This window comes from Carlito syrichta, unplaced genomic scaffold (assembly GCF_000164805.1).
Source record: "Carlito syrichta isolate Samal-C Ts95f unplaced genomic scaffold, Tarsius_syrichta-2.0.1 Scaffold315808, whole genome shotgun sequence".
Lineage (NCBI taxonomy): Eukaryota > Metazoa > Chordata > Mammalia > Primates > Tarsiidae > Carlito > Carlito syrichta.
In genome coordinates, this window is record NW_007259904.1 from 123,741 (window position 1) to 136,901 (window position 13,161).

General features: G+C 38.5%; 1 protein-coding gene across 1 annotated transcript in view; it reads right to left on the minus strand.

Moving 5' to 3' along the window:
• Positions 1-4,446, minus strand: part of NEIL3 (nei like DNA glycosylase 3) — a 51,947-nt gene extending 47,501 nt beyond the window's left edge. Inside the window, exon 1 of the mRNA XM_008073297.2 lies at positions 4,176-4,446. Coding sequence (XP_008071488.1) covers positions 4,176-4,334 — 159 coding nt within the window. The 5' untranslated portion in view covers positions 4,335-4,446. The remainder of the gene's footprint in view (positions 1-4,175) is intronic.
• Positions 4,447-13,161: the final 8,715 nt, after the last annotated feature.

Below are 13,161 nucleotides of genomic sequence, written 5' to 3' on the forward strand. Positions count from 1 at the left end.
TCATTGTGAGAATGCTACCTGCTCTCTCTTATCCCTTGTTTCATGAATCCATATAATGCTGGATGCTGATCGTAATGACCCTGAGTCATTAAGGAAAAATCATTATCAGTATTCCTTTAAGAAGGAGGTATGGAAGTATATAATGTATGTTCTATAAAATATTTTAGAAAACCCCTTTGTATAATTAAAGGAATGAGCTTCATTTAGCTGCAAAATAAATACCTGCAGATTAACTCATTCCTTTAATAATGGCAACAGAAGAAGCTATGTTGTTTTTTTCCCCCCAATTTTGAAAGTGCAGATAGGAGGAAAACTTACTACGAGGTTTCCTGATTTTCACGTAGTAGGAATTTCCACATAACAGTCACAACAAAATATACACATACTTAAAATGAAAGACTTCAAATGGAACTTATTTCCAAATCCTTAATCATTTTGCACATTCAAAACTTTGCTCTTGTCCATCCATTCAGCTTTTATTAAATGCCTACTCTGTTCATGTTCATTGTGAAGCACATATAAAGATGAGTAAGAGTAGCTAGCATATTAAATTCATGTATCAAGTATAAAGAGTGATGGGAATAACCAGAAGACCATGTTTCCAATAAAGTGAGTGCTTATAAATAAACTGTTTCATATCCTGTTTTGTGAAAGAAAATTGAAAACACATGCAGATTACACATGATTTCACAAAAATATTGTATCTAACCCTAACAATTAAAATAGGATTGACTCTTCAAAGCTCATTAACCAGATATGTTCATTTATATTCCAGTATTGTTTCTTACCATGAGCTTCCACAATCTCCAGCAGAGTTTTATGCAATTTGCTTACACAGTTGCATAATTTTATGCTGACAAGACAATGGATCAAAATTCAGTGAAATAATATAGTACATACATGACTAGCAGATGCTGAGTCCTATGGCTAATCTTTCCAAAAATGAGGACCAGTTGTCACAGGGAGACAAGCATTAAAGTGTATTCTCTATAAACTTCACACTGGAAATAAGAGAAATGCTATACGATAAACAGAGTAACAGTTCGTTATGGCAATAGCTATTGAAGTAGGGTTTTTGGAGGTTTTTTTTGGTACAGTGACTATCTCAAACTTAAATCTTTTACTTTAAATATCCAATTAATATTTCTTTAGCTCTCACTTGTAATTTTTGTCATGCTTACTCCACTAAAGAATACAGTATGCAGTTGCTAAATTATTTTTAAATGCTGCCTTGTGAAAACTAATCATTTCAAGCCAGTAGCAGAAACATTTAAATAGCTTTAACTCTCTAGCATAAATGCCTAGGAAACATGGGATGATCTGTTACTGTAATGATCTTGCCAGAGGTTTGTGACAACCTACCATATATTAATAAAATTTACTATGGATGCAACATTGCTTTAAAATGCAAAAGACTCTTCATATTTACAAAAGTTTATTATTATGGTTTTTTAGATCAAAGGCCCAGAAAATTAAGCAAATTACTTAGAAATTTACCAACAGCCCCCCAAAGAGCTTATTCATTCCATTTTGATCTTAAAGTTCAGTGTCCATAGAACCCAATTCCTGATCCTAAGCACAAAGACCTACTCCAATGTGCAACATCTCTTTCTATCAGGGTATCAAACACGACACCTTTAAATGCAAGGTTTTCCATCTGTGGGGTACAGCATATTGGACACTGCTGCCAAGTGATGGTAATAACTGCCCGTTAGTGAAGCATTTATATTATATTATCAGGTTGCACTCTCTTGTATAATCTGAACATGGGAATGGAATGATCAGAGTAGATAAGAGAACTGACTAAACTGAACAACACTAAAAATGGTAAGCACAGCTAAAAATCCAAGGTGGTACTTCTCTAGTTAATATCTAACCACCACTACACACTGAGCACTATGGTGTTGCCACTGTAATAGCCATTTTCCTGTTAAGTATTTTATTACTGAGAGAAGCTATCGTATGATTAAGAGGATAGGCTTTGGAGTCTGAAAGATCAAATCCTGTTTGAGCAAACCCTTACTAATTATGTGATCTTGGGCAACTGAAACTCAATCTGAGCCTCACACTCCTCATCAGTAGAATCAGGTTAATCCTTTATCACAGGGTTATTCTTTTTCATGACGGAATGAAATGTATAAGCACTTCCTGCCACCAAAGAGAACCACAACAAACTTGAAATGTGTTGGCTCTTTTGCCTAAAAACCAATGAGATAATACTTAGCTAAAACATTAGATTGGATTCTTACAGAAGAAACCTTATTTATCTTTGTGTCCCCAGGAGCTAGCATAAAACCTATCACAAAATACATTATTGTTGAATGATGTAAATTTATGAGATCCATAAGTATACTATATCTTATCCATGGCTAAGCCCAATCTGCTTTACTTCTTTTTTTTCTTTTTCTTTTTTTTTTTTTTTGAGTGGGAGTCTCACTCTGTCGCTGGGCTCCGGCGACCCTTCCGCCTCAGCCTTCCGAGTAGCCGGAATTACAGGCACGCGCTACCACGCCCGGCTGATTTTCTGATTTATCGCAGAGATGAGGTCTCGCTGCCCAGGCGGGTCTCGAACCCGCGGGTGCTTTACTTCTAAACAGTGATTCTCTTCCCTCACCTTCATCTACACCAGCACTTGAAGCACTCTCCTGAGGGAACAGTGTCTATCTACTCTAGCTTTCCTTCAGTCTGATCTTTTGCCTTTTCAAAGCAGAGAAATCTCTGCAAAGTGTAAATGAGTCTTACCACATTTCAGACTCTAGGACAAATACAAAGCCCCTAATCTGGACACAAGTTTATCCAGGATCCACCTCTATCCCCCAATCCAGTCTTACTTCAAACTATCTTCCTTCTACTTCATTCTCCCTTTTCCAGCCACATGGGTTTTCTTTCACCTTTTCCATGCAGGCAGCTCTCCTCCTAAGCTACAGTTTTACCTGAAGTGTTCTCCCTGCCAGCTTTCAGCCCCTGTGCTGCAATCTCCAACACACCCTTCACACCTCAGCTTTTGTTGCTTCTGCAAGGAAGACCTCCCTGACCGTCCTACGTAAAGAACGATGCACCTTTCCTTCAGAGAATGTATGTTTGTCTTTCCTTATACTATTATTTAATGAATGTCTGTGTATCTTTCCAAAAGTGGTTGTTTTTGCTCCCCAGGGGCCTTAAGTATTCCAAATGTTGTTGAATGATTTTCATAAACATTAATATTCTTAAGAAACCATCTAAAATCCATCTTTGTGGTACCCTGAAACAATTTTGAGAAGTGCTATCATTTTTAAAAAAATAGGTGCGGAATACTTACTGGCATTTCAAGTGAAACTAAATAACATAAGAGGGCAACTGGAAGGAGATGCAAAACTTATTTTTTTTCCAAGTTTGAAAATTTTCTTAAGACTCAGAACCTCCTTTCAAGTTGTAAGCATATGCTAACTTCATAGCAGGCAACTTTTTCTTCCAAGACCAAAGGCTGTGAGGAAGCTTTGCAGGAGAAACTGAAATACAACCCAATATTGCATGTATCCATGAAATACAATCATCCACACATCTAAAGGGCTTTTAAAGCAGGGTGCCTTAATCAGAATATTTTTAGAGCAAGTTCTTATCAAATGAATACCACACCATCTGCAGTGAGTGCCTGAATGGCAAGAAGTCGTGCTCCAATTTACTTTAAAAAGAAATAAATTCACTTAGGGGAAACAGAACAACCGCGTTTGCTGCCCCTTAATTAGATATATTAAGTTGAGTAGGAAGGTAATGCTAAAGTTTCTATGGGCACTTTCAGAAGCATATATTAATGATATATTTAGCAGTTGCAGAATATTAGGCAAGCAAGCAGCGAGGATTTTATGCTAAAAGTTTTAAAATGGGAAGAAAAAAATACCAGAGGTGGCAGGGATGCTGAACATATCAACAGTGGGAAATGGAGCTGCAGAGGTAAGAAACCGTCTGAGGTATGAAGAAGTTAAGCAAGAGACATGGAATAAAGCTCCTTCACTGGGCTCTCTCCCGGGCATCTCGCCCAGGCGGTGTCCGCCCGGCGCTCCAGCCCTCCTCTCCCACGCAGGCGCGCTAGGAGACGCTGGGAAACGCGGAGCTCCAGGAAATCTGGGCCAGAGCAAAGAGATGACACTTGGGACCACGGAGACCTGATGGAGTCTATTCCATGGCCCACTGCTGGCCCCCGGCCGGGCACAGGAGGAGCTCACCTGGGAAGAGGCAGCAGCCCCGCGGGCTGCGTGTGGCAGGGCGCTGCCCCGCACGCCGGTCACTGCCTGGCCCGGGAGCACCCGTGCCCGAATTTTCTCTCCATTCAGAGTACAACCTGGTCCTTCCACCATCGCCTCTGCCTGTACTGCGGTCCACTAGCTGCAGGGCCCGAGAGCGACACGGCGGCGCAACTTGACTTCCGCGCGGTTACTGACTCCGCGGAGAGGAAGTTCAAATCTCGCGCGCGTCCAGCCTTGCCCGGGCGCGTCGGGCCCCGCCCCGGCCCCGCCCCGGCCCCGCCCCGGCCCCGCCCCGGCTGCACCCCGGCCCCGCCCCGGCCCCGCCCCGTTGCAGTTGGGAGCCACGCCCCTCTCACGCCTGTGCTGTGGTTCGCCCCCCCCTCACCCCGGGTCCGGTGGAACTAGGCTAAGCTGTAAGAGCAGAATAATTTGGGACTTGAGACGCTCCAGATTTTTCTTTGGATTAAAGTTTTGCCCTTGTCTTTGAGCTACTCAAAACACACACATTTGATGACCTTCTCCTCTTAATGTGACCTAAGATCCGAGATTATCACAGTGGTCTGGCTGGTCTGGTTTTGGTATGCTGTATTGGCACGTGGGTGGGAACAGAGGGACAAAGAGAAGGGTTTGTAGAACAAATGGCTTTAGTTTATTTTTAATCCTTAAGTTTAGCATGTTTTAGGGAAAGTGACTTCACAAGCCAAGTATATGTTAGTTTTTATATTTAAAAAGTCTTCTTTTTAATTTATTTTTTTTCTCATTTATTTAACTCTTCCTTTTTTAGATGGTTAGATAAATCCTACCCAAATCCATGCATCTATTCTGTTATGGGATGCCCCAAGAAGGATGCTGTTTGAAATTGCTTTGTTAAAGGTAGGACTCTATGTAAGTTTGAAGGTAATGCATAGCTTTTCAAATTAACCCACAAACCTAAGCAAAGATACATACACACGTACATATAAATATATAAAACTAACGACTCCACACAGTTTTGTACATAATGAAGAATCTATTCATTGAACTTGGAATGATAGCACATTAAAACAATATCAATTTATAAATAAGTTCATAAGCATATCGTTGTGCTGCAGTTAAATCAGAAAAACGTATACAGATGGTGCCCGAGTTATGTTGGCTCAATTTAAGATTTTTCAAATTTGCAATGGGGCGAAAATGATATCGTACTTTAGGCACCCATAAAACCATCCTATTTTCCAGTTTCGGTGCTGTGTTCGATATTGCATGGGCTATTCAACAATTTTTGATAAAATAGGCTTTGTGTTCAATGATTTTGCAGGATTGTAGGGTAGGTGTATTCAAGGCACTTTTATGATATTTTCAACTTATGATGGATTTATAACCTTATATTAAGTCAAGAGGTATCTGTATACTTGAATTTGAATATACTAAAGACTTGAATTTGAAAATGTGAAAAATATTACATATTTCTTGTGGGAAGAGATTAGCGATCAAAAATTGGCTGAATCAGGTTCAGGACTATTTGTACTTTACTCCATTGTTCAATTTATAGTTACTTTTCTAGGTAATATTATTAAATAATCAAGAAAGAATCCTATTCCCTCTAATTCAAATTCAGTCATAAACTCTGTTCTTTGGTGGAGAAAAATTCGATATGCCTTCTTCACTTTTACCTTTGTATTAGTTATTCATTGCTAGCTCACAAATCATCCCATATGTTATTTCAAAGTTTCTTTGGGCAGGAATTTGGCAATGGTCTATCTAGCTGTGTGATTTGGGTGCAGCATTTCTCAAGAGTTTACAGCCAAAATATTGACTAGCACTAAAGTCACCAAAAGTAACTAATTGTCTCTAGGAGTGACCTGCTTCTGAGATGAATAACTTGTATGACTGATGGCATTGAGGCCTCAGTTTCTCATCTTTGGGTCTCTCCATAGGGCTGCTTGGCTATCCTCATGACATGGCAGCTGACATCCCCTAGACTGTGTGATCCAGGCGAGATGACAAGGAGAAAGCTGCAATGTTCTTTATTACTTAGTCGCCCTTTATTGCCTAGTCTATTACAATAATTTATTTCTTATTTCATTCATTAGAAGCTAGTCATTAAGTGCAATTCATACACAAGGAAAGGGGAACTAAACTTTACTTTTTGAAAAGAGGGCTATCAAAGAGTTTGAGAACATAGTCTAAAACTATCAAAATCTTCATCTGATTCATGTAGTTTCTGTTTCAGGCGTTATGTACTGGTACACATTTGAAGCAAATATGACCTTTAATTAGTAAGAGACATTAAGAGATATCACTGGTATGACTGAAATCCCAAGTCAAATTTTTATTTTATTTTATTTTATTTGTAGAGATGTGGGTCTCACTATGCTGCCCAGTCTGATTTTGAACTCCTAGCTTCAAGTTATTCTCCTGCCTCAACCTCCCAAATTGCTGGGATTACAGGCATGAGCCATCATGCCCAGCCCAGAATTTGTTCATGTATGATGAGTCTCTGAGTCTTTTAGTTTATCTCTGTGTTCTCACTTCTTTCATCCAATCAGGAGCAAATTCACATACATTGCAGCGTCCATACCGTCCCTCCCCACTGCAAGAAAACCTGCCCTGGTGAAGACTCCTAGACTATGTCAATTACCTGCTAACTGACATCACCCCTATGCTATCTCCTTCCTTCACAGCTACCAGAGTAAACTTCACAATTTCTTCTTAAGAACAATTTTCTAATTGATAACTTTATACAAGCCATTCATTTTCTCCAAAACTCACTTTCTTCACGTGTACAATAAAGAATACCTTTCCTACATACCTTCATATGATTGATCGCACTAACTCCCAAATAAGTGTGAGCATTCACAGGTGTGAAAGCACTTTGAAAACTATGTAACACTCTACAAATTCAATAAATTAAGATAAATTATACTTGCCATTCCCAGAATATACTCTGCACCTTTTGTGTCTGGGCTCATGCTGTTATTCTCATGTTTTTAAATCCTCCTCTTCATCCCAGTTTACTAAATTTCTGCAATTTTAAGGCCCAGTTGTATGCATATCCTTTAAAAAACCTTCCAGGTACAACCAGAAGCAGTCTCGTATCTTCTGAGGTTTAGTCTTCCAGAGAACTTACCAAACCTATCTTGTGTTAGAGTTATTTGTGTACATACTGGTCTCCTACTAGAAAAGACCTTCATTCCTGAAAGACAGAAAAGACTGTGTCTTACTCATCTTTATACTTCCCATAGTACCCAGAATGCTCTTTTGCACATAACAGACATTCAATAAATAGTTGTTGAATTTAATTATAATTATTAAGGTTGAAAAATTGGAAATTTCTGTCCCCAAATACTTTTTCTGAATGTATAAATAGATATAGATACCTTTAGTGTCTTTCTTTTGTTTACAATTTCTTTTTGAGGTCCTGCTCTGTCCCCCCAATCTAGAATGCAGTGGCAGGAGCATAGCTCACTGCAGCCTCGAACTCCTGGACTCAAGGGATTCTCTTGCTTCAGCCTCCCAGAGTGCTGGTATTACAGGTGTAAGCTATCATGCCCAGCCAGTGTCTCTCCTTTGAATTGGGTTTTGATATTTTCAGAAACCCCCTCTAAAATAAGTGTTATCAACAATCAGTACTTCACTGTTACCCTGTGGTACAATTTTTTCATTAGATCAACAAGCCAGTGGCATGCATAGATTGCTGAAGACATAAGACCAACCATATGTGCAGTCATTTGTGTACATTACAGTTGGGATCCATTCTGAGAAATGTGTTGATAGGCAATTTTGTTGTCATGCAAATATCATAGAATGTAGACAAATCTAGGTGGTATAGCCTACTATACACCCAGGCTATTTGATATAGTATATTGCTCCTAGGCTACAACCTGTACAGCATGTTATTGTACTGAATACTGTAGGCAATTGCAACACAATGGTATTTGTGTATCTAAACATAGAAAAAATACGGTAAAACTATGGCATAAAAGATTTTTTTAAATGGCACACTTGTCTAGGCCACTTACCATGAATGGAGCTTGCAGGACTGGAAGTTACTCTGGGTGAGTCAGTGTGTGCATAGTGAGTGAGTGTGAAGGCTTCGGACATTCCTGTACACTCCTGTAAGCTTTACAAACACTGCACACTCAAGCCACATGAAATTTATCAAGAAATTTCTTTTCTCAGTAATAAATTAAACTTAGCGTACTGTAATTTTTACTTTATAAACCTTTAACATTTATTTTTAGCTTTTTGACTCTCATGTAATAGCACTCAGCTTAAAACACAAACACAATGCACAGCAGTACAAAAATATTCTATTTATTTGTATCCTTATTCTATAAGCTTTCTTCTACATTAAAACATTTTTATTTCTTTTTTAACTTTTTAAACATTTTTGTTAAAAATGAGGACATAACACACACACATTAGCCTAGACCCACACCGGGTCAGGATCATCAGTATCTCTGTCTCCCACCTCCACATCTTGTCCCACTGGAAGGTCTTCAGGGACAATAACATGCAGGAGTGGTCATCTCTAACAATGCCTTCTTCTGGAATACCTCCCTAAGAAACCTGCCTGAGGCTGTTTTATAGTTAACGTTTTTTATAAGCGAAAGGAGTATACTCTAAAATAACAATAAAAAGTATATAATAGTAAATACATAAACTATTAACATAGTTTATTATCAAGTATTGTGTACTCTACACAAATGTATGCACTATACTTTTATATGACTGACAGTGCAGCCATTTTGTTTATACCAGCATCACCACAAACTCGTGAGTAATGCATTGCAGTAAGATGTTAAGATGGCTACAGTGACATCACTAGGTGATAGACACATTAAAATCCTATGGGACCACCATAGTATATATATTCTGTCATTGACCTAAATGTTGTTATGCAGTGTATGGCCGTACTTTATATGTATTTATCTTCACAATAACCCTGTATGGTAGTCAGGGTAGATGTCATCATTACTATTTTATGGATAAGGAAACTGAGTTTCAGGCCAGTAGTCATTTTATATGATTCCGTGTAGGGATCACAAAGATATAAAATGAGAATCCACATTTTCTGACTCCTAGACCAGCATTCTTTTCACAAACAAAACAGGTAAAACAGGTAAATGTTGATGAAATAAAGTCTAAAACACTGGAAACAATAGCTTTCTCCAGGACCTCAAGTAGCCCATATGCAGCACATAAATACATAGTGGAAAAGTGTTCAAGGGGGGTAAGAATTTGCCAAAAGGAGATGTATGAGAGCTAAAAATAAATGTGAATTTTACTTCCAATGATTTTTATTAATGAAAACATACTTGACTTGATGTACTGGCTTATACATATGATCTGAAGGCTTTGGGAGACTGAGGAGAGAGGATTGCTTGAGGCCAAGAGTTTGAGACCAGATTGGGCACATAGCAAGACCTTGTCTCTACAAAAAATTAAAAAATATTAGCTGGGCATGGCGGTGTGTGCCTGTGGTTCTAACTTTTCAGGTTATAATGAGCTATGATCATGCCACTGCATTCCAACCTGAGCAACAGAGCGAGACTCCATCTTTAAAATATATAATATAATATAATATAATGTAATATAATATAATATATTCTTTAAAAATTTTTTTTTTTTTTTAGAAAGGATTTATTGAGAAGACAGAAAAGCTCCCACAGTGGGAGGGGACTCAAAGGGGTTACCCAAATTTTTGATGTGAGGTACAATTCAGGGTTAGGTATACAAATGTTCATTATTTAGGTACCCTTTTTGATGAGGTGTCCTCCCTGCTCCCCTGGCAGTTTCCCTCAACTGCCAATCCTGCTTCCCCTCCCCTGGCAATTTCCCACTACTGCCATAATATAATTCTTAACGCTTGCTTTATGTGAGATACAGAGTCAGGCTCTAGGGTATAAAGTGACATAGAGGAATCTTTGCACAGAAAGAAATTTCAATATAGTTAAAGATAGTGGCATTAAAAATTTAATAAAAGGAAAGTACACTTCAAGTCATGTAGGCATAAGATTTTGGATACTAGGGGAATGCATTGAAGGAACAGATCATTCAGACATAATGTGTCTAGGGCATTTTCAAAGATGAGATGGAAACTGAGAGGGTCTTTTCAGAAGTGGGGGTTCTAGGTAAGTAAAAAGGTCAAGTGAGGGAATTCTAAGCAAGAGAGCTCTGGGAAAATATGTAACATATTTGAGACACAGTGGATTAAAGCAGAAGTGTCAGGCAGGGAAGTAATGGTAGCTAATACTGGAAAAATTCCTAGAACTTTATTGTTGAGAACATAAAATAAAGAATAGGTTTTGTTTTTCCGGTATAATAGGCAGCAAATGAAATGTATGAGCAGATGTAGAAATTCTGAACCCAGGAATTCACAAAACTTCTCTACTAAATCTGAAATTTACTAAGCTGAAATCCAGAACTCCATTCAAGTTATGGAGAGGAACCCAAGTGGTAGTTTGGGTTCCTTATTTGCATATTCTTCATAAGTAGATGAATCTCACAGTTGTTGATAATTGGTGGCTTAAGCTTCCTGCACAATGCCGAGTTCCAGACTCTTTTCAGGAGTCCTTAGTACAAAATATATCTATTTTCTTTCAACCAAATGTTTTTAGCAACAACTTAAGAAAAGTTGGTTTAAAAGAAAAGAAAACTTTTTAGTTAGCCTTATATGGGAATTAAAGACATCCTCAAGATCTTCCCCAAGCTTAATATGTTTTGGATAAAGAAACTTTGTTTATATCCTTCTTCTTATAAGGTCTGTGGTCATAATTTTAGCTGAAATGATAAAAAAAATATATAGCATTAGGGAAATCTCTTTGATTTTGGTGTTTTGCATAAATTACCTGAATGTATTTAACAAGTACTGAGATAGCATCCATCCTCTCTCAACACCTTCTTAATTTGATTTTTGAAATGAGGAAACTGACATTAGTGAGCATTACATGCAGGTGTTTTCAGTGGTGTTTACTAAAGAGTCTCCAGTTTCTGAACATTAAGGGAAACTTTAACATTAGACTACCAGAAGAATAATAAAATGCACAGCAACAGAAGCCATTTTGACAGTTTTATTGCTTGAAGCATATACCAAATGTTGGGACTTTGCAAATCAGTCGGTTTTGTTACATCATGAAGGCTGGAAGTGCCCCAGGTGACAGTTTTCTGCCTGCAAAGTAAAAATCTAAATCACAAAAGCAACCATGCCCTCCTGTATGGGAAGCTGCTCTGACATACCTAGCCTTTTTTTAGTGTTGTGAAATCTACGATTATGGTGTTCGTTTTAATTCTAGCTTTGTTTTGCCAAATTATCTGTGGAAGAGATTTATTTTCTAACTTTTAAGTTGAAACATACTAAGTAAATAAAAGTAGTTTTTGAGCATGAACCTTAATTTTAGAAAAAAATAATAACTAGTTATTTAAATACAAAAGAGTCAAGATAATTTTTGAGAGATTCTTCTATGAAAAAGGATAGGAGAATTAATTTATTTTCTGGGTTTTTTTTGAGTTGGAGTCTCACTCTGTCACCCAGACTGGAGTGCAGTGGCCGCTCCTGGCCACCGCAGCTTCGACCTGCTGGGCTCTGGCGATCCTTCCATCTCAGCCTTCCAAGTAATAGGAAAGCGGGTTATCTCTCGTTCATATCTTGGAGCAACTGTTCCAAGTCTCAGCCACTGGAAACTCTATTCAAGTTGAGGCATGAAATCCACCATTTGCTCATTCACGAAACAAGTATTGGACAACTAATATGTTTCAGGAAGAATGTTAAGCTCATAAAAACAGATAATGGTCAGAGACTGAACAGCACACAGACTACTGCAGGAAAAGAGAATATTACCATCACCATTCTCATAGAAGTAATTCAAAGAGCGCTCAAAGCATACACAGGAAGGGGACCTGGATTCCCAGACATCTAAAGTAGATCCTGAAGACAGAAAAATTCGTCAGATGAAAGAACAGAAGGGGCTTTCTAGGTGGATGAAGAAAAAAAATATTTACAAAGCCAGAAGGTGTGAGAGAACCTGATATTCTGGGAGCTGCAATACTATCTGGATGGCGAGAGAATAGTAGGATAGGGCAGACGAAAAAATAAATAAGACAGGGAAATGGTGGAGAGAAGTAATCAAACCAGATTATGAGAAATCTAACATGATATGCTAAGAAATGTGGATTATCATTTTGAAAATAACGGGGGATGAATAAATATTTCTGTGCAGGAGAGTGGCATGACTCGATTTGCTTTGTGAAAAGATCACTAGATCAGGATGAAGCAGTCAGTCTTAACTGGAGACAAGTTTGACCCTCAGGTGACATTAGGTTACAACTAGGGGAAGGGAGTGTGCTACTGGCATCCAATGGGCCGAGTGCAAGGGTCTGCTAAATATTCTACAACGCACAAGACAAGACACCATGGCAAGAAATTATTCAGCCAAAAATGTTAATTGTGCCAAGATTGAGAAACGCTGGACTGGCAGATTAAATAATGTCCCCCCAAAAGTGTTCACTGGGACCTGTGAATATGTTTCCTTGTATAACAAAAGGACTCTGTGGGTATGATTAAATTATGAATTTTGAGAAGAGGTTATCCTGCATTATCCAGGTGGGCCCAGTGTCATCACAGGGTCCTTATAAGAGGTAGAGGGTCAAGGAGGTAGAGGGTCAAAGACAAAGGGATGTGACAACCCGAGTGGAGTCAGTGAAAGAGAAGTAAGAACACTATGCTAATACCTTTGGAGATGAAGGAAGGAGCTGTGATCCAAGGAGCGCCAGTGACCTCTAGCAACTAGAAAAGGCAATGAAACAGATTTTCCCTCATAGCTTCCAGAAGGTACCAACCCACTGACACATTGACTTCAGTCCAATGTGACTGATTTTGGGCTTTTAACCTGCGGAACAGTTAGAGAGTAAATTTGCATTGTTTTAAGCCACTGAATTTGTGGCAATTTGCTACAGC